At 41.7% G+C, this 21117-nt stretch overlaps 1 protein-coding gene across 2 annotated transcripts in view; it reads left to right on the forward strand.

Annotated features, from left to right (window-relative positions):
• Positions 1-21117, forward strand: part of nup214 (nucleoporin 214) — a 29686-nt gene that overhangs the window by 7243 nt on the left and 1326 nt on the right. Inside the window, exons 11-35 of one of the 2 annotated variants that reach the window (XM_070850087.1) lie at positions 390-548; positions 1130-1586; positions 1669-1805; positions 1927-2015; positions 2551-2634; positions 3827-3976; positions 4619-4777; positions 4886-4989; positions 5082-5261; positions 5923-6011; positions 6104-6187; positions 6336-6644; positions 6819-6986; positions 8114-8225; positions 9959-10022; positions 10721-10790; positions 10942-11023; positions 11998-12050; positions 12150-13742; positions 15071-15138; positions 15229-15406; positions 15576-15728; positions 17637-17808; positions 19721-19869; positions 20245-20278. In XM_070850087.1, the coding sequence (XP_070706188.1) occupies positions 390-548; positions 1130-1586; positions 1669-1805; positions 1927-2015; positions 2551-2634; positions 3827-3976; positions 4619-4777; positions 4886-4989; positions 5082-5261; positions 5923-6011; positions 6104-6187; positions 6336-6644; positions 6819-6986; positions 8114-8225; positions 9959-10022; positions 10721-10790; positions 10942-11023; positions 11998-12050; positions 12150-13742; positions 15071-15138; positions 15229-15406; positions 15576-15728; positions 17637-17808; positions 19721-19869; positions 20245-20278 (4897 nt within the window). The remainder of the gene's footprint in view (positions 1-389; positions 549-1129; positions 1587-1668; positions 1806-1926; positions 2016-2550; positions 2635-3826; positions 3977-4618; positions 4778-4885; positions 4990-5081; positions 5262-5922; positions 6012-6103; positions 6188-6335; positions 6645-6818; positions 6987-8113; positions 8226-9958; positions 10023-10720; positions 10791-10941; positions 11024-11997; positions 12051-12149; positions 13743-15070; positions 15139-15228; positions 15407-15575; positions 15729-17636; positions 17809-19720; positions 19870-20244; positions 20279-21117) is intronic. The other variant, XM_070850088.1, reaches the window with a different exon arrangement.

A 21117-nucleotide genomic window follows, 5' to 3' on the forward strand; every position in this document is an offset into this window, starting at 1 on the left:
TTTGGAAGCACAAAGCTGTGCAGGACGCTAAATAATTTCTCACAGAATCTGTTACTGCATAATGTAGATTGGGCACGCATGTGGCTCTCATTTAAAGGACTTTAGACAAAATCTTCTGTCAGAGAGTTGTAGAGATTCTTCTTGGCTCTCAGATCTGTGGAAGGTTGCAAAATGTGTCAGAGCGGGAGGAAATGGGAGAGTTGGGCTAGCGAGAGAGAGATGGACTGTGTGTTTGTGAGAGAGTGAGTAAGTTGTGCGTTTGGTATGTTTAGAGAAATGATAATATAATAATGATTTTGAGTCTTTCATTGCACATCACGAAGACTACAGTATCTCCGTCTGAATGTAATTTCTCTGTGTCTGTATTCCATCTTTCTACCCTCTTAAAGCTGACGAGAAGACCTTGCCCCCAGCGCCCACTATGGTAATGCTGTCCACGGAGGGATTGCTCTGCCCATTTGCTCTGATCAACCTCAATCCTGGAGTTAAGCAACTGGTCTCAGCCCCCACTACCTTATCCTTGGAGGGGGAGAGACTACCCAAGCCAGGTAATAGAGAATGGTGTTAGAGGGTTGCACAGATATTCATAATCACTCACTGCAGCAGTGAGCATTTCCTCAAGTGATAATCATCTAATGCAGTGATACCAGTGATACATAAGTGACACTCTCCACAGCACAGTTTAACAGCCTGTGAGACTGTCAATCAAGCAAACACGTCTAAATATATTCCTCATTAAGCTTAGGTTAAGTTCTTCATAACATTTTAGTTCCTAAACTTGATTACAAATACATAAATGTTTGCAGGTCTTATCACTCTTTTTTTTTCTTCTTCTTTCTATTCATTGTTTATTAAATGAGACCAGTTGTTCTGATCATGCACAGATCTTTCATTAGACTGTTATGTTGTCTGTAAAGCTAGAAAACCATGCTAACATTTGCGTGAACTCCTTTGAAGTCTGTTAGAAATATCGCTGTCAGCATCTACCCATGAAAAATGAGGACATCTCTCTTCTCCTTAATGCTAAATAATCCAACTACCTCTAGAATTCACAACCTTTGCTTGTAGACAATGACGGCCCAGCCATCTGATGGGATCAACTGAAAGCAAATCTTTTTTATGTTCACAGGTTATATGGCAACCCAAGCACCCAAAATTGCTGCATCCATCTCATCTGCTGCAGTAACATTCCCAAATCTCAGTTTTACTTCAGCAGCAGCTTCCACTCCTCCAGCACCTGCCGCATCTTCCTCTGCTGCCCCGTTCAGCATTGTTCCTGCAGTTCCTGTGTCGTCGTCGCCTTCAGGCTTCAGCTTTTCGGTCGCAACTACATACTCCACCTCCACCATCACCCCTGCCCCCCCTGCTTTCTCCCTAGGGGGATCTGCTCCTTTTGGCACAGGATCCTTAGGCTTCTCCTTCGCCTCTAAACCACCTTCTGACACCCCCTCAGCACCTTCAGCGTTTTCTTTCACCCCTTCTATCAAACCATCAGCAGTAGCAGTTGCAGCTCCAGCTTCAGCTCCAACAGCCCAGAACCTTGCTACTCCCTCTCCACCAACAGTGAAGCTGAATCTAAATGAGAGGTAAATCATTTTTTTTTAATCTAATATTAAGTTATTCCAACTGAGACAGCGAGACAAAAAAATGTCTTTACTCTTTCCCAAGGTTTTCAGCAGTGGAGACCTCAGCACCAGCCCCACAGGCTTTCTCCTTCAATTCCTCTCTGCCCAAAACAGTTGTCTCCAATTCCAGTAGTTTGGCTGCACCTCCACTCTCAGGCACTAAGCCACCGACTGTATTGGGTAAGAAAGTCCTGCCTCGGTTCCTTAACTATAATGTGTGTCTCATTTTATTTTTGATCAAAGATTTCTTCAAATCTGAAATGTTGATGACTTGGGTTGTGATTCTAATATTGTGTTGCAGCACCAGTTCGTCCAGCTCAAACCAGCACACCACAACCAGTCGTCCAGAAACCTGCTCCTGCTGCCCAAGGCCGTGTCCAGACTCCACAGGTCCCGACTGTTGATTATTTCTCTATTTTCATTATCTTGACGAATATTAATGTCAAATAGATAAACAGAATGCTCCTGCCCTCAATGCGCGTGTAGGTGCACAGCTATGCAACAAGCAGACATCATTTGGCCTTTAAACCGCTAAAAGCAAGCAGTTGTCAAACTATTATTGGCAGCCTGTAATCACATTGAAACAAAGTAATGTTTGCATTTCTCAACAGATTTCAATAAGTCATCTTTATGTTTAAGGATTTACGACCTATGTGGAGTAGAGCTCCACAAAGATCAGAACCTTGGAATATAGAAAAAATCACTGAAATAGGTTTAGAAATTTGAACATTAGTGCTTTTTATCCAGTTGCTTGTTATTAGAGTGGCAGACGAAAACAGTTTGTTTAACAGTAATTCTTGCCGTTTATTTGTTCAAACTTATACTGTTCAAACTCAAACTGTATAGGCTGTGAGTGTTTGTTTGTGTATATTTCTTACTGACTTAAGTGGTAGGTTTTGATTCGCTTTACCACTTCTCGATGCAGGCAGCTGTTAGTGTGAAGGCCCTGGAGAAACAGCTACAGCAAAAAAAAGACTCTGATCCTATTATGGCTGGTATATTGGAGGAGGTGAGATATATCATCCAGTCAACACAGGAGTACCATCTGCCACTTTTAATTGGTGAACTTGTGGTAAAAAAAAAAAAAAAAGCGAAAACCTTGTGGTCTAAACCATATGGGAGAAAATATAGTTTGCTACTTGTGAGATGTTTGTGTTCATGACTACACACTGCAGATTCCTTCCTTTTGTATGAGGTATGTGGATGCGTAGACCTGTAAATCCATACCTTGACGAATGTACTCTAAACATACATATTTTATGCATACACATACACTACTCACAAAAAGTTAGGGATATTCGGCTTTCAGGTGAAATTTCAGGATGAACCTATAATGCATTCTAACCTTTCCAGGTGAACTTCTCTAAACCTTTGAATGCACATGTCCAACTGTTCAGTGTTTCAGTACTTTTTGCACAAGTTGCTGTTCTCTAACAAGAAGCTTAACAGCAAAATTCACAACAGGTTTGATCCATGAATCGACCAATACATTTCCTGCTTCAGTTAGAATTGGTATTTAAACAGTCCTCCTCATCCTGCTGTTCACATTCTGACATCATGTGACCAAGACGACACCTAACAATTGATCAGCAGCACCTCGCCATTGCGAGGCTTCAAACAGGAAGTCCTCAGACGGAGGTGTTCACTGAGCTTAGAGGGTCACAGAGTGTCATCAGGAGGTCGTAACAGTGATACAGAGTGACTGGAAGAGTCACAGAAAGGAGAGGAGTGGACGTCCTTTGGCCACATCCCAATTTATTGAGACACCGAAAATTTTTTGTTGTGGTATACCTACCACTGTTGTTAGATTTTCTTCAAATACATTGTTTAAAATGAAGAAATTACCATTGCATGCTTCTACTTAAATGCCCTACTTTCATGATATAATATCACTGTAGCATTAACTTTTTACATTTTCCATATATTTCACCTGAAAGTCGAATATCCCTAACTTTTTGTGAGTAGTGTATATATTAGCTAAGACATTTCTTAACCTTAATGGTTCAACCTAATTGAATAAACCACTAGTCTGAAACTTGCTATTCTAGCAGTCTAAACTAATGAATGATTCAGAAATAACTGTTGCAGCCAACTATGGTGACCATTAAGAAAACATGTCATGTACACCCAGTCTCAAAATGAGTCTGGATAATTTTTCCTCTTATTGTTTGTAACTAAGCACGTCTTTGACTTGGCATCAGATTGCACACTTCCAGAAAGAGTTAGATGACCTTAAGGCACGAAGCACAAAAGCTGACTTCAAGGTCGGCACCAATGAAGAGATGAAGGAGCTGAGGAAGGAGTCAGAAGACCTCCATATTTTCACTCTGGAGATCAAGGAAACTACAGAGGTAAGACCATGGTTGGAAAACCAAAACACATTCACCATTTGCCTGTGATGACTCATACCCATGTTGGCAAACTCACACTCACCAGCCAAATCCTTTCCCGAAAAGCTTCCTACTACTCAGAATGCAATGGTTTTAGAATAGAAGTCACTCTGATAAGTTGACGGTGTTATGATAAATAATAACATCAGCATGTGTACTATCTTCCCATCCTGTGGTTTGGTATTCGGGTATTTTTATTTGGACTTGCCCCCCCAAAAAGTTTTAAAGTACGCTCTGCTCTTCTCCCATTTTAACTTTCGATGTTAAAGTTCACCAAAAATGCATTTAATATTTCAGACATGCCCAAAATATAAAATTCTTATATTGAGTATATATTGACTAGTGTGACTTGCCAAGTGTATAAACCATATACAAACAAGCCTTTTTTAGTCTTATGTGTATTTCCCAAAGGTAGAAGTTAGGGAAAAATACAGCACTACTCACCTAATATGTTGGTATTTTGGCACCTTTATATACAATCAATAACTTTTAATAAAACATTGTCATTATTTTTGCTGATTTAGTGTAAAAGCTGTGGTCTCCTTGAATTAAGCTGATTATAGCATGGCTATCCTCTTCTAACACTACTTTTCTGATTCGCAGTCCCTCCATGGGGATATTGGTGTACTGAAGACCACCTTACTGGAGGGCTTTGCTGGGGCAGAAGAAGCCAAAGCCCAGAAAGAGTTGAGCCGAGACAGAAATTACAGACAGCTGCTGTACAAAAAACCCCTGGACCCACGCAGTGAAGAGCAGCTGAAGGTGAAAAACAAACTCAGTGTTTGGATGACTCAAACAGTGTTAAGCCTTTAATTGAATCATAGCAAATACTCATACCATTTTGTCTATTTAATTTCATCCTTTATACAGGAGATCCGCAGGCTTTACCAGTATGTTATGTTTGCTGTGGAGGATGTCAATGACGTGTTGGATGTAGAATGGGAGCGACACCTGGAGAAGAGGAAAAAGCAGAAGTAAGCACAAAACATCAGCTATTTGAGTATTTGAATATGAAAAGGTTCTGAGTTAAGTATCATTTATTCAGAAATAATTCTCCTCTTCACAGACACATGGTTGTGCCAGGGCGTGAGGGTCTGTTCACTACACTGGCCAACAACCTGTACATCATCAACCAGCAGAAGAACAGATTGGATGAGCTGGTTAAGGAACTAACTTCACTGCGCCTCTACAACAAGACCACCTCACCAGCTATAAACTGCAATACTTCTACTGCAACAGCTGCTGGGTAGGAGCTTGCAAATATGATTGGAGGAATGTAAAAATCTCAGGGATAAATCAGTATTACATTTTATAGATTTAGAGTTTTTTGTGTGAAGGGATACACTGCAAAGGAGGTTTGGGGATCAGAGACTTCATATTTCAAGTTAACCTAGACTTAAATGGGCTGCAATCTTGAACAGTTTTTGAATAATTTAAGGGAAAGTTTGTCACTTTTTATGTGGATATCCAATCGTTGATGGTAAATGTAGTTAATTGAAGCAATAAAAACCTCGATGCGCGCTATAGTGACAGAGAAAGCAGACTTCTGTTAATTTTGCGAAATGGTAACAGGATGGAAACTTGTTTTGGTAGAACAGTTGCATGACATAAGAAGAGGGGCCCTGGCGTCAAAGTTGCTAAATCCCAGCAAATGAAAATACCACATAAAACAGTAAAAGATGTATGTTGACTATCTGAAAGTGTCAAACTTTCCCTTCAAAACTGAATACACTCAACTTCTTTTGATTTCATAACTGGATGTCATAATACCTAACAAGTGCACTCATTTCTCAGTTTAGGCTTTGTAGGATATTAATATTAATTTCTAATTATGTGCCTCAGTACACAGCAAATAACTCTTAAAAAGGGTCTTGCTGTTAATAACTTGTTTTTGTGTTTCATGACAGTTTGGAAAATGAGCTTGAGAGTTTAAGGGGAGCACTCCTGAAAGCCAGGCTGGACACCACCCCTCCTAAGACCAAATCCGAATCCCCAGGTATCAATCTTCATATATTTTTGATATAAGAATAATAGAGCATATCACGTTTCTTAATTTCAGCATAATACCAATAGATATTTCTCCCACAGTGAAGATATCGCCTGTGAAACAGTCCCGACTGCGCAATTTCCTGTCAAAGGGACAGATGCCTCCAGTCCGCTCAACTGCACCAGGTACACATTAAAAATGAAATGAAGGTGGGGAGGAATATTCAATTAGATGGGATTGTTGAAGAAGAGTAGATGTTAATGTAAAGAGATGTAACCTATTAAATTACACAGTTATTGGTGATCTAGATGTTCTTCATCTATTCTCTTCCAGCCAACCTGTCTCGCTCAGCCTTTCTTTCACCTAAATACTATGAGGACTTGGATGATGTGAGCTCTACATCCTCCCTGTCCCAGTCCCTGGATCCTCACCCTGCTCACCTGGAGCTTGAGGAGGAGGAACTACCACCAGAACCCCTTCCCATGACTGTCCTTCCTCCTGCATTGTCCACCCCCCGCCACCCCACAGTCGTGAGGACCCCCTCTGTCCAGCCAGGCTTTGGCGCCATCCAGTCCACCCCGTTAAACAAAATTCACTCAGTATCGGGTATGGGCTTTGGACTCAGCCCTATTGCCAGCCCTGGTGAGTAAAGCATACCAACTGTTGCTATTCATCAAAGATGTGATGCAACATACAGTTGTTTCAAAGCCACGAAATGACTGCTTTTAAATGCCACATTTAACATGGAGTGATGCTTCTTAACACCAGTAGACATGCTCTGTTTCATAAAAGTTGCTCACCATGTTGATATTTCAGTTCCAACCAATAAGATCAACCTCAGCGGGGCTGAGAGTACAGCTCTTGCCACAAAGACGGTAAAACATGGAGCCCCACCAGCTGAGAGGACCGTTCCTGTCACCATCCCTGCCCAGCAGGCTGCAGGCCATGCTGCTCTACGCAGGCAGATGGCCAATCAGAAGCCAGGTAGGGAGAACATCTAACAGCCACCAACTATTAACTGCAACTGATAAGAATTGAATATTTTGTGGTAATGGTAATGAAGCTGTATTAAGTTGTTATGGGCAATACCGTGTGTAAGAAGCTGTTTTTATAGTATCATATTGCTGTGCCCACTGTAATTCACCAGAGGGAGACACAGACTTCCAGACAAAACAATGTGAAACCTCATCATAAGAGACTCGCTTACTAAACAGCAAGTTTCAAACCAGGAGCAGCTGCATAAAAATATACCCAGCCTTTGACTTAAAGGAGTCAGACATGCTATTGACACTAAAATGTACCTGTTGCATAAACCTTCTGTATGCGTGATTAATATAAGACTGCCTTAGACAGCCTGTCGCACAATGCTTCATCAGTGAAGTAAGACAGTTAGTAACAATATTGATACATTTCAACTTATTACTCGGCTATTTAGTTAAATGAATGGGTGCCATTGCAGTGCCACTGACTGCTCATGGGGAACCCAGCTCAGCAAACACATCACTGACGTCACCAATAAACACTGAAGTGTGTGGAAAAACATAGCAGCAACTTACACAGGGGAAGGGGGTAGGGGGTAGAGACTCAATCTTAAGTCGCTTTGTTTCCAGTGGGGTAGTGGTATAAACCAGAGAATGAGCACTATGGTTTTCCCGCTACCATGAGCTGGGACAGAGTTCTGATGAATGTCCCTGCTGGCGTGTCTCTTCACACCGCTGAGCGCCCAGCATACCGCTGCCACACACAGCTTTCCCAGCGACTGCCCAGTAATAGCACATCTGTGCTGACAGACAGCAGCATCGCAGGTGACATCATTAATTATCTCAGTGTGTCAGTCAGTAAAATGAACTCATAAAATAACACTTGTGCCATAATTTATAACACAGCCTAATGACTGACCAGGCTGAGCCGGAAGAAGAGATGGCTACCTCAAATTAAGTCGGGCTTAATATTTATGCAACAGACAAGCTTAATTAGACTAGTCTAGCCTAGTCAAGACTAGTCTTAAAATAGGTTTATGCTGGCCCCAGGTTTAAATTGCCATCACTGAATTGATTTAATTACAACACTAAGTTGTTTTTTTTTTTTGTTTTTTTTTGTGTGTGTTCCAGGTGTTGTCAGTACATCCCTGACAGAGTCCACTTTGAAGACTGTTCATCAGGTGGTCAATGTCCAGGAGCTCAAGGACAAAGGGCAATCTGTGTCAGTTTCCAACATCATAAGGTAAAAATCTTTTTTTTTTTATGCCATGACATTGGTTTTGGCACAAGACCAAAGACTGAGCAGAGGAATTTTAAATTTGAATACAGAAACAATTGGGTTAGTTTATTCCCACAAATGGTGCATGTACCACATCTTAGAGATTTACCACTGAGTGATCAACAGAGCTTTCTAGCTAGCTTCAGTGTTATCTTCATCTCACTGAAACTGGATTAGAGCATGTAATCTGGTTCCAAACACATGTAATGTGTAAAACACAGAATGCATCTAGCACTGGCATTACATTTCTTGAACTGATTAATACATTTATTTAATTTTTCTGCTTTCTGTTTAAATATGGTCAGGAATGTACACATTTTAGTCACTGGCAGCAAATGTGCTGCTTGGTTCTCAATGAAAACTTTTAAGCTTCAAAGTCAAGATACGTCTTGTTATTCACTGCATTCCGCTTTGAATTAGAATGGAGTCTTTTTGGTACAGATCACATTTTTAATTGACATGGCAGATGTTGTTCTTTAGGGTTCGATAAAGTAACTACTTTAGATCATATTATCTATCTACTTCGTCTAATATTGTTATATAATATTTATAGTGTTAAATCATGCCTGTATCCACTCCGATCTATTTCTGATGCCTTCAGTGGACAGTCTGTCATGATGAGTCCTCGAGGGATCCAGTGTTTGTTTTGAGCGTGTCTTTATCAGGACACTGTCTCCTAATCTTAGCCAATGCACACGACCAGTGGAAGCCACTCTTACATCTTACATTTGCACCCCAGCTTGTTTCCTCAAGAATTACATCTCTTGTATACTCTCATTTTAGTCATCAGTCTTACAGTACTTTTTCCATGTTGAGAGTTAAAACCTTGTCTTTATTTCCTTCCCTTTTATTAAGCTAATGTATTGTATATGATCCTTTCGATGGCGCATTCAATGCAGTACACTATGTTAACATTACAATTGTATTTTGTTGTTTTGGCTCTATTTCAGCACACTGGATTTTAATGAAATGTTGACTGTGAGAAAAAATGGATACAGCTGAAAGTCCACTTTTAATTTAGAAACCAATATGTTGAAGGATGGAGCCAAAACAACACTGTGTGACTACCTAGAATGTACTTTATATGAACTGTTCATTTGGCTTTTTATTCACTCCATGATTTACACACTCTTGTTATGCCCCTTCCTGTCGTTTGCACCTTAATCTTTCTGCCTGACTGGGCTGTGCTCCACTTTCGTGCTTGATATTTCGGCAAGCCATCCCTGCTCGGGGCATATAAAGCCTGCTCACGATAACAAACAAGCAAACCATGGCATTGTGAGAGTAAGATGATCATGAAAATGGGCTTTTCCCCAATTCTCCACCGACTTGCTCTTTATCTGTGTAAAACAGTAATGGTTCAGACATTTTTTTTAAAACGATTCCCACATTGATATACACTCAGTTGCCAGTTGATTATGTACAACTTGCTAAATCTAATGCAATCTAATACAACATCCCTGCACTAAATCCTACCTCCATGACAGTTACGATGTCACAGACCGACAGATTTGGTTAAATAATCCTGAATTTAGATGTGATGTGAACTGTGAATGAAGCAATCGGTGAGCCGGTCACCAAGGAAATATCTGGTTTTTGGTCTTTTTGCTTCCGGACACCTATATTTGTTCCATGTGGACACAATATAAGAAGCGCCTGAACAACCTCTCCTCTCCCTCTTCTCCTTTCTTTCCCAGCTCATCAGTACCAGATTCAGCCGCTCAGGCCTTTGCAACAGTTTCTTCCACCCAGGCCAAACGAGTGAGTACTATGTCTACCCAGGGCTCACCAAGCTGTCATTCATCTTTTAGTGTTTTCCTTCACCCACACAACAGCATTTAAGTGAAAAATTATCCTTTGAATAGTTTCTGAAATACATCTTGTATGACTCATAAATCAAATACTTTTACAGAATTGATGACACATGAAAATAATGTCAACCTTCATAGAATACCCGAAACAATAAGAGTAGAATATTTTTGCCCATATCACCTACCCCTGCCACATATACTTTGATAAACACCTTATTCGCTTATCTGATAAACAGTGTTAAAAAGAAATGTGAAAGTATTGACTTTCTATATTGGTTGAGATTTCAAGTAAAAGTCAAGCGAATTCAGTGTTAGGACTACTGTCCAACTTTAAAGAACATTCCGCTTGTGAGAATTCACAGATTGCTGACAGTTTTGCATGTGACAGACCATTAACTGCATGGGTGAGAAATGTCCCAGCTCCCTCCCATGTTGATGTTACGAGTTGCAGTTGGGTGACAGGGGAACTCCTCACACAAATCTTCCTCACTGGTCAGACCCAAGTTCAATTTAATGGGAACGATCCACACATACTGATCTCAAGCCGAACACGCCTGCTTTTTCTCTACATCTGCCTTTTTTTATGTATTAAGGCTTTGCTGAATTAAGCACTATAACAACCACTGCACTTTAAACCTGTCAATGCAGAATCCTACCCAAGGAATCCAGAAGATGTCCACTGACAGTACAACCACCCCACAGGGAAGCTTCATGTTTGGTAAGCACTACTCAGATAGACGTGCATACATAAGTTAACATAGTCTAGAACACTTCTTGTGATTCCTGACCATAGGTGTGACATTTTATTTTGCAAGGTCATACTATATTGATAGATTTTGACTGCCTTCACACACTGCCTTGTCCTTCAGGTCAGTCCAAAGCAGATGTTTCTGTGGCTCCTGCAAGCTCAGCAGAGCAAAGCACCAGCAAGGGTTTCTCCTTCACATCAGGGTGAGTCAACTTATAAAAAATAAAGAAGCATTATGAAATACGAAGAACGGCAGGCATTTTGTATGTGTGCATGATTCTGTTATAATCATCCTGCACTAGGGAGTGTGCAATTTATCAATTTATATATCCAAATAACACCTTCCATCTTAGAAAACCTCAGTTGACCATTAGTTTATGGATCATAGGTGCTATTGGAGTAATATTGTGTACTCTTCCAAAAGATGGTCTGATTCATTAATTTTCTTCCCTATGCCCCTGAATCTTAAGCCAACCTCACAAGCCTGCGAAGTGTGGGTGGAGGGCGCCTCCAACTCTCTATCGTTGTGATTCTCTAGATCAGGGGTGCCCAATACGTCGATCGCGATCTACCGGTCGATGGCGGAGGTAGTGCGGGTAGATCGCGTGACATTATATCTACTAAAGAAGGGATACTCTGGGATAGGGAATAGGATAGGAAGGGATATTTGACTCCATTCAGTGCAAGTGATCAGAGTAAGGTAGTGAACATAAATGTATTGAATGTTCCAATTGCTCTTGTCACTTGTGTGCAATATTGATGGGTACATCACTGTTTGTCACCTATGTGCATTACTGCTGTCAATTTTTATGTGTAATACCAAGGGTTACATTAGTTGCAGTTATGCAGTGTACGCCAACATATATTGTGTATATAAAGTCTACTCAGTATATATATATATATATATATATATATATATATATATAGAAATGAATATGTTTAGCATTTTTAATGTAGGTAGATCATTTTGACCTGGTCATTTTAAAAGTAGTTCGCGAGCCGAAAAAGTGTGGGCAGCCCTGCTCTAGATACTCCAGCGATTCAATTAAATCCCTCTGTAAATGATAGCCCGCCCACATATTCTGTTTTACTCTGAGATTTGTCACATTACAGAAGCTAAACATCTTCTCACTGCTTACTGTCACCGTTTCATTGTGGCCTCAAATTTCTTTTGCAGGCCCACCGCTTTCACTTTTGCTTCAGTTACACAAGGAGCTGGAATGTCACAAGGTAAAAACAGTACAGCAGCTTGATATCAGATGGTTGTATGATGATGACAAAAGTATACACCCTCATCATTTTCTTGTTTTTATCCTCATGGCTCTCCAGGGAAGGATGTGAACAAATTCTCCTTTGGTGGAAATAGCAAGATAGTGTTTGGCCAGACTGGAGAGGAGACACTCTCCCGCACCCCAAAATCCACCTCCCCTGCTCTTGGCACTGCATCACCCACCCTTCCTCCAAACACATCAGGTGACAGACCCTCCACCACAACTGCCCTCAGGGTAGAGCCACAGCCCCCTAAGACAATTGGAGGAGAGACTCTGGGCGGTTTCTCTGAACTACGTGTGGGCCACGGAGAAGAAGCTAAAGATTCATCTACCAAACCCACTGCTGCCTCGTTTGCTTTTGGGGAAACAGGACTTGGTATCGGCAAGGGAGCAATGCAATTTAACTTTGGTACAGGTATCCAAAAGTCGACAGAAGATTCTACAGCAGCTGACTTGTCCAAGGGGGCAGCATCAGGCAGTTTGTTCAAGCCTCCTGAATCAAACCTCAAGCCGGCTTTCTCTGTTCCCCAGACTAGTTCAACAGCCTCAGCTTTACCTACATCTTTCAGTAGTCTTCTTACATCTTCTACAGACTCCTCAGAGGAAGCAAAAGCTCCCCCACAACCTTCGGAGCCAGTATCCCCCCCTGAAAAAGAACCTGCTACTGAACCAGCTGTTGAGAGTGCTAGTCCCCCAGTAGTACCTGAACCTGCAGCAGATGCAGCTACTACAGAAATCACAGCAGCCACAGTTACAGCACCAACACCTGCACTTCCTTTGGCCACAAGTGCCCCTACCCCAGACCCTCCCTCTTCCATCACCGCACCAACTGAAGCAACTCCTCCAGCACCAGTCAGTGCGGCTCCCATGATAGAAGCTAACCCAGACAGCACCACAACCACTACTCCTGTACCCACTTCAGCTGCTGACACACCTGCTGTAGCACCTGCCTCCCAGGTAGTTCTAGCAGCATTCCAGGTACCCATTTCTGACAAACCAGGTTCCATTTTTACTCAGCCTGCCCTTGCAACAACAGATAGCACTTCCATTGTTGCTATACCAGTTATCAGCACAGTTGCTCCTGCAGGCGTCACACCCACTCCTGCTACTGTTGTTAACAGTACTACAACTACTGCTGCCACCACTGTGTTTGGGCAACCTGCTGCACCTCCAGATTCCTCTGCCCCTTCTGCCCCTTCTGCCCCCTCAGCACCCTCAGCACCCTCAGCCTCCTCAGCCTCCTCAGCTCCTTCGGCCCCTTCAGCCTCAGGATTTGGCACAACTGGGTTTGGTACATCAACTGGAGCTGGTTTTGGCAAATCCGTGTTTGGCCAGGTAAACAGCTTTGGCCAGCCAGCCAGCAACACTGGCACAGCCAGTGGCTTTTCTTTTAACCAATCAGCATTTGGAGCAGGTTCTAACAGTGCAACTACGGGAGGTGGTCTTTTTGGAGCTTCCACTGCTAGCAATGTCAGTTCCTTCTCCTTTGGCACGAGCAGTGCCAACACAGCCAGCAGCACTGGCTCAGGGCTGTTTGGACAAAGCACACCGCCAGCATTTGGCCAGAGCTCTGGGTTTGGACAAGCGTCTGTGTTTGGGAGTAACACCACCACATCCTCATCTACAGGATTCAGCTTTGGACAGCCTTCAGGTGAGTGCACTCAAGATTTTTATTTTTTTTTACTGCACATTGGTAATACTCGATAGGAGTTTGTGGTTTTATTTCTCTCCAGTGAGTAATGAAAGTTAACATTAATAGTAACAGGTTACAGTAGTAGTAGTATAGCTATAGTAGCAAGTGGTTTTGTGAAGATTAGAGATGTCCCAATCAAGTTTATAGAACCCAAACCCAGTCCTTCAAGACTGACTGTAGAGTGACAGAGTGGAGTTTGATCTTTTGATGAGTACAGACACAGAAGGATCAGATTTTGATTGCGTTCATGTTAGCCCATAACAATCAATAACAGAGTCTGATGTCACTGAAATAGTGGAAATTACAAAAGCTGGAGTAATTACCTTCTAAAAGCGTGATAACATCTGTACTTATCTCATAAGACCAGAATGAAGTGAACATTGTTGGAAACATTTGCCAAAATGTTTATCAACCCTTCTTTACCTCGCTTTGCCTTTGTTATTTGAGCTATATCTAAACTATTTCCAAAATGATGTTCATTCTCATTTTCGTTCTTGCATGTGTTATGGCATATGCAAATCTTATATTCACTGTTGCATAATGGCTAGTACTACGCTGAGCCCGACTGACTGAACCCGACTGACTCAAATACATTGCATCTTCACCTCATCAAATTCATATTGCAATCCTGTGGCTATTTATAAATTAGAAAAATGACACCTTCGGGCTTTCAAAGTAATGGGTATACAAAGTTCTCAATTTCAAACCAGTCAGCCGTAAAAAAGCAGCCAGAGACGCTATTGTCACTCAGAGTGATGTTATCCTTACTAATGAGAACCACACAGCCACAAACATTTAAGTCTGACCACCCCTGAATTATATTGTCATGTCTTTAGGGGCAGTGGGCCGGAAAGGAGGCTGTGTGACAATATCAACTCATTCAGCTGCCCATCCTGGACATGTTGTGATTGAAGTCAAATGTGACATGTGTGGCTGTGAGATTTGGGGTGGTGTGGCAGTCTGAGTGAGCAGGGTGGCATGAGGGGAGTTGCCCCATTCCCGGAGATTCTCTAAATTCCCAAAGCAGTATGGGAATGTCGGTGTCTCTGTGGACAGCTGATGTTAATGTATCAGCTCAGCAGTTAACTCACTCCTGTCTACAGATTTGAAAGGGGGTTTGAGTTTTCAGAGTAAGCTCATTTTGTTTTATGAAAGCGGGAGAAGAAAAGGAATCTGGTGACTAGAAAATGGTATATGGCATCACCAGCTACATTACATCTAGGAGTACAGAGGTACGACAGTGTGTCTCAGTCTTGATCGTGTTAACCCTCTCCTTCTCATTACAGCTTTTGGCTGCTCCCCCGCCACCCCTGTGTTTGGCCAACAACCTAGCAGTGGGAGTGTATTTGGACAGGTATCATCAACTGATTGTTCCTAAGTTTGATTGATAGAGCAACCTATAAATAGTATTGTCTTAAAACTAAAAGAGAAATTTGTCACCCAGCAGCAACCATCAGCTGGTGGGAGTCTGTTTGGTTCAAGTTCAGCCAATGCAGCAGGCTCAGCTGCTACTGGAGGATTCTTTAGCGGCCTGGGAGGTAAACCGAGTGAAGACGCTGCCAACAAGAACCCATTCGGCGCTCCTGCCGCAACCGGAGGATTTGGGCAGCCTAGTCAAACAGGTAGGTGAATTTAAAAAAAAAAAAAAGATTTTTCATAAATTTTTATTTTTATTCAAACCTCTGTTCACAATTTGACAAGTGTGTGTTACAGCTTTACCATACTGGAAGCAAAAGTATTGAAAACAAACGACCATTTACCTATATATTTATATGCCTGTTTCTCCTCTAGGAACCAACAGTCTGTTTGGGAACAGTGGTGCCAAGACCTTTGGTTTTGGACAGTCTTCTTTTGGTGAACAGAAGCCTAGTGGGACCTTCAGCACTGGTGCAGGGAGCGTCGCATCTCAGGGATTTGGCTCCTTCTCGACACCAGCAAAACAAAGTACAGGCGCACATTTAATTTGGTCTGAGACGCTGAGATCCCATGTAGAGAAAGTGATGCATACTTGCACTTTGCAGTTAACATTTTATCAGATGATTTATACTGCTGACATTTTCAGATCAGATGCATGTTCCATGTGCCTTTCTTAGGATAGGGATTCATTTTCTTAATTAGAATTGAGCAAAAGGTTTAGCAAATATCAATAGTGCTGTTATTAGGAAGTTTTAGGAAATTTCACACTAACACACATTCACCTGATAGAGCTTGCATCGGTGATGTTTGATATTCTTTGTTTTTTCACAATTTTCAGGTCTAGCCTCAGGGCTCTGGTTTAGTGACGTGTGACGTTCAGTGATAGTGGGACAGCTGTGATAGAAACCCTGTGCACCTATACATAATCGCATTTTACACTGCAGCCATCTCTCGACATTGCTTTCTCCTTTATCACCTGAGCTACAGCTAGTGCCTGTATCACCTCACCCCAGCAGAGCAGAAAGTGAGGTAGCCAGGCTTCATTATTACTTGCCTGAATACTGCTGATGCACCGTCATCTACCAACACTGCTAAGTCACAGTGGAATGAGTCTAAGATGCGATGTATTTATTTCAGTGTCAGATGGATTTTTGATACACATAAGGCCTTAAAGTATCCATTTAACATTTTATATGAGTGATCTATGTCTCTGTTAATCTGCATCAAAAGAGCCTCAATGTTATTGATGAAAGTGCAAATTTAAATACAGTTTCATTACTTATTACGAAGTGCACTATACGTAACCGTTCAAATAGTAATGTCATTACAGCTATGGTTGTGCCACAGTAAGGGTCGTGTAAATGAATACAGGTTTTACTATCAGTCACTTCAGCCACCGATTTCCCTGATTAGTGCCTAATTGAGAGCAACTATGATGAATTTCCATTTCTTCTTCCTGTCTCAAGCTAATCATGCAGTGTCATGCACCAAATGTACCAATTTTCTGCCTTAATCTACTGTCATTTGGTTTTTGTAACCAAAACAAACACGTGAAGGCAGCTGAATATAATCATAATCTGATACCATGTACGTGTTGATTTGTTATGCTATACTATATATTTTTTCTATCATTGTCATGTAGTTTGTTTGGGTTGTGGTCTCACCACTTTAAAACTGCTTCGCTTTACTTGGAGGAGAAATGAAATGCCAGTTTGTGTCAGTCATTTGTAAAAGTAAAAAAGGAGACTTAGGTAGTTTAGACCAGGTACAGCAATTAAATAGCCCATGATCCTATACACCCAACAGTATTTAGCAGATTAAAAACAATTAAAAGAGGATCAAATGCAAATGAAATTAGGTGCAGAGCAAGTTTAAGAATGAAGAGTCAACTCCTTCACAAATGGATTACTTGGTTTTTGAGATTCAAATTTAGCCTCTGTCTTCATAATTTTTTCCCCCTTATTTCTGTTTATCTCTGTTTTGCAATTCTTGGTAATAAGTATTCCTGTTTCCCTTAGCTCCACTGGGATATTGGTACCACTCTGCACTCTAATGCCCTATTACTGGCCTAGGTACAGGGAATGTAATCTTATTACATTAGCTCAATCAATTATTTACTGGGGCATGCTGGTAGCCAGGCTGTAATTTCAGCACAGCCTTTCTCCCCTGCCACTCCACCCTCTGAGGCTTTGAGTTGGTGTGGAGTATTCATCCTGTCATTAAGCTGCCACAGTGTGTTGTTCCAAAACAATAATGTACCTTACACATCTGTATTCACCAGCTCAGACATTTACTTACTGAGATACAATAGGGAAAAATATTGACTTTTATTAGAAATATGATTAACACGGATTTGTTATATGTATTTACTTGTGTACAGTAATTACCCTTTGCTTTCAAAACGTTTGTAAGCATTATCTGTTTTCCCCTCTACAGGTGGTTTTGGCAGCGCTCCAGTTTTTGGGAGTCCCCCTTCCTTTGGTAGTTCCCCAGCATTTGGCGGCGGAGCAGCATTTGGCACGAGCCCTTCTTTCAGCAACAACATGTCTCCTTCAGGTGGTAAAGTGTTCGGAGAGGGAACAGCGGCTTCCAGCATGGGAGGGTTTGGGTAAGAAACCTTGTGTGTTCTGTGAAAGGTGTGAACAGTTTTTCTAGAATGTGTATGCATGAGGCAACATTATGCATTCATGGAGTAATAAATGCTGACTTTTGAGCAGAGTGTAGGGTGAGCTGCTCATTTTTTATTGTTTTTTGCCAATGCCAGTTGTGGAGATGCTTACTTAAATAGTCCAAACATGAAACACTATATCTTTGAGTGTGATTAAACTTAGACATCACCAGTGTACTCTAGGTACTCCAGCTTCCTCCCACTGTCAGAAGACATGCAGGTTAGGTTAACTGGTGGCCTGCCCATAGGCGTGAATATGAGCATGAGTGGTTGTCTGTCTATATGTGTTGGCCCTGTGATTGAATAGTGACCAGTCCAGCATGTACCCCACCTCTCACCCAGTGCCAGCTGGGATTGGCTCCAGCCCCCCCCCTCGACCCTTAAGGATAAGCGGTGTAGGCAATGGATGGATCACCAGTGTAAATCAGCTGTTTACATCCATTAAGACACCTAGAGCTCAGTGAAAAACAACGATGAGAACTTGAGAATCATCACATTTCTATCGGAGTCATCCAGTAATAGCTGTCTGTACGTCCTTCGTTACATTGCTGTAACAAGACCCGCTAATAGCTTATTCTGCACACTTTTAATGGCATCAATTTGTGAACAAATAGGCTAAAAACAGGGCTCCAACAAGTGGAGCATTACCAGAACCTGTCCATAGCTGACATATGGGTGAAAAATTACAAACACATGCACTCAGAACCGTATTAAATTCAGTTTAGTTTATTGATAGAGGCTAGTAGGGCATGCATAGGTCAAGCTGATGGTACATTTTAAGAATACTGGACCACAAGGTAAACTACCTCAGAAGGTCTATAGCAGTACATTTTCAATTTGAACTGTTTTTTTGTCCACATTCGGAAGCATTTCGGTTACAGCACTGATATACAAGTGTCTTGTTTTTTGGCTTAAAGAAGCACTCATGGCAAAATGAGCAAATGTTTCATCCAGCACAACATTTTAGTAACAAAGTGGTGTAACAAATTCAACCAGTAGTCATTTTTGGCTGTTACATTGTTAACATTTGAGAATGTCGGTGCAATATAGAGGGGGGAGCAGAGAAGCAGGATTACTCTATTAACATTAAAGTGAAGCAGTAATGAAATAAACCAAATGGAGCAAGTGTTGGAAGCACCATCGAAACCTGCTCTCAAACTGAGCAGTGATGTAATATACACACATTTCTTGATGAGACTTGAGGTGGCAAAGGTATCCTTAAAATTAAACTTTTAAATTTTGACAGATCTCAACTCAAGGTCCACATACTGAGCGTGACGTTTCTTACAGCCCCTAGCAAGGCAGCCTTGCTCCAAATGAAATTTCATTTTCAGCTAGTGAAATAGGGATTATTTTATCTTTTCCTCCTCCTCATTATTTCCACTCTAATGATGTCTCCAGCTTTATCATCCTTGTGCCCACAATGTGCATGTGTTTTGTTACAGTGAGCATGGCTATGAGCCCAAAACTATGGAGCCATGTGCAGGACTAGATTACTCTGTGAGATTATCCATGCTGCCTGCAGATTAAACTTCCCTGCTCTCTCTCTCTCTGTCTCTCTCTCTCTGTTTTGCTCATTCTCTCTTTTCTCTCCCTTGGGAGTCAACGGGCGTGGGTCCTGCAGAAGGGATTACTGCTTAAACCCCCCATCTCTCAATCCTCACTCACACACACGCACCATCTGACACCTCCTGCCTCAGCTAGCCTTGTTTACTTACCCAGCATCCAGCCCCAATGGCTCAGTATTTTCATTAAATTTGTCGCATCTTTACTTTGATTTTAGTGATTGTAGTATTTGTACATTTTTGTTAGTATTTCATATCACATCCTCTGTGTCTGTTTCTTCTTTCAGGTTTGCCCCCCCTCCCAGCGGCCCGTCCTTTGGTGCTCTAGCCAATCAGAGCGCTCCAACATTCGGGGGCCTGGCTCAGCAGAGCCCAGGGTTTGGAAGTCAGCAGCCCAGCAGCTTCTCGGGCTTTGGACAGCAGCCACAGACAGGAGGTGAGAGTGCTTCTATAGTTGCTGATATTTTAGCCTAAGCAAGGTGGAGAGAAGTTAACAATTTTATTAATGTGGTCTATAAGTAACGTGATGTGATGTCCAGTAAAAGTGAGAAAGCACACAACTCCAAAGCAGAACATTATATTTATCCACATAGATGGTTTTTCTGTGATCATTGCAACTGTAGTGTTGCATAGTAGTAGTAAGTATAACTACAACCACAATGCAACCAAGTCAAGTGGCATAAGTATAAATCTAGCAATTGTCAGTATGAAACAGCACCAAAATGATTGTCATGTTATGGGACTTATATCAGAGTTTTCAGCTGTCATCTTTATTGGTACGGTCACTCAATCACTTTTTCCCCTTTTGCAGGATTCTCTGGAAACACCTTTGGTTCTACAAACCAGTAAGTGTGGCCAACTCATTTGGTTTTTCATTCAAGTCTTTTTTGTTTTCTGTGTGTTTGTGCACGCGTAAGTGTGTAACGCGTGACAGCACCGTGTTGTGCCTGTGGCGCTGGAACTCTGCTCTGCTGAAGCTGCCATCTTTCTTCCACAACACAGCTCCCCATAGAACCTTTCAGATTTAATACCACCTCATCTAGCCTCATTTATTTCCTTTTCTTTCCTTTTTTCTCTATTCATTTAGGGTCAATTTGAGCTTTATTGCTACCTCACTGCATCGAAATACAGGGGATTTTTTTCCTCTGTTCCACATTTCCAACCTTGAATAAAAAAACACAAAGAAATGAATAATCTGTCAGCATGTTTAAAAAGACAGTCCAATAAATAATACTGTAAATACTATACAATACTGAATATACATCATTTAGGAGGGGGGACAGCCACTGTCCCTGAAATAGTTGGTGCATGATTGAATGCTCCAGTAACACTTGCTTACTAATTGCACCCTTGTGATCAGATTTTCAGTCCCATCCTACTCTCTTTCTCCTTTTCCGCCTCTCATCCCTCAATCCCATCCTACATCTCCTTCCCTTATGCCGCTTCTCCCTCCGTTTGCTGCTGTGTGTCACATGGCAGCCAAAGTTCCCCGGGGTGTGTTCCAGTGGAATGCACTCTGAAGTGTGCAGGAGTGTGTGGAGACGAGGCTCAGCCTATTGGACACATTCACATGCTGTTAATAATCCTCCTCTCTCATTCTTTTTTTAGTTCAATCAGTACAGTATCTTCATCTTTTATGTTTCTTTGCTAACCTGAACACATTTAATGGGCTGCAGCAAATAGC

The sequence above is a fragment of the Pempheris klunzingeri genome, chromosome 19 (assembly GCF_042242105.1).
Source record: "Pempheris klunzingeri isolate RE-2024b chromosome 19, fPemKlu1.hap1, whole genome shotgun sequence".
NCBI lineage: Eukaryota > Metazoa > Chordata > Actinopteri > Acropomatiformes > Pempheridae > Pempheris > Pempheris klunzingeri.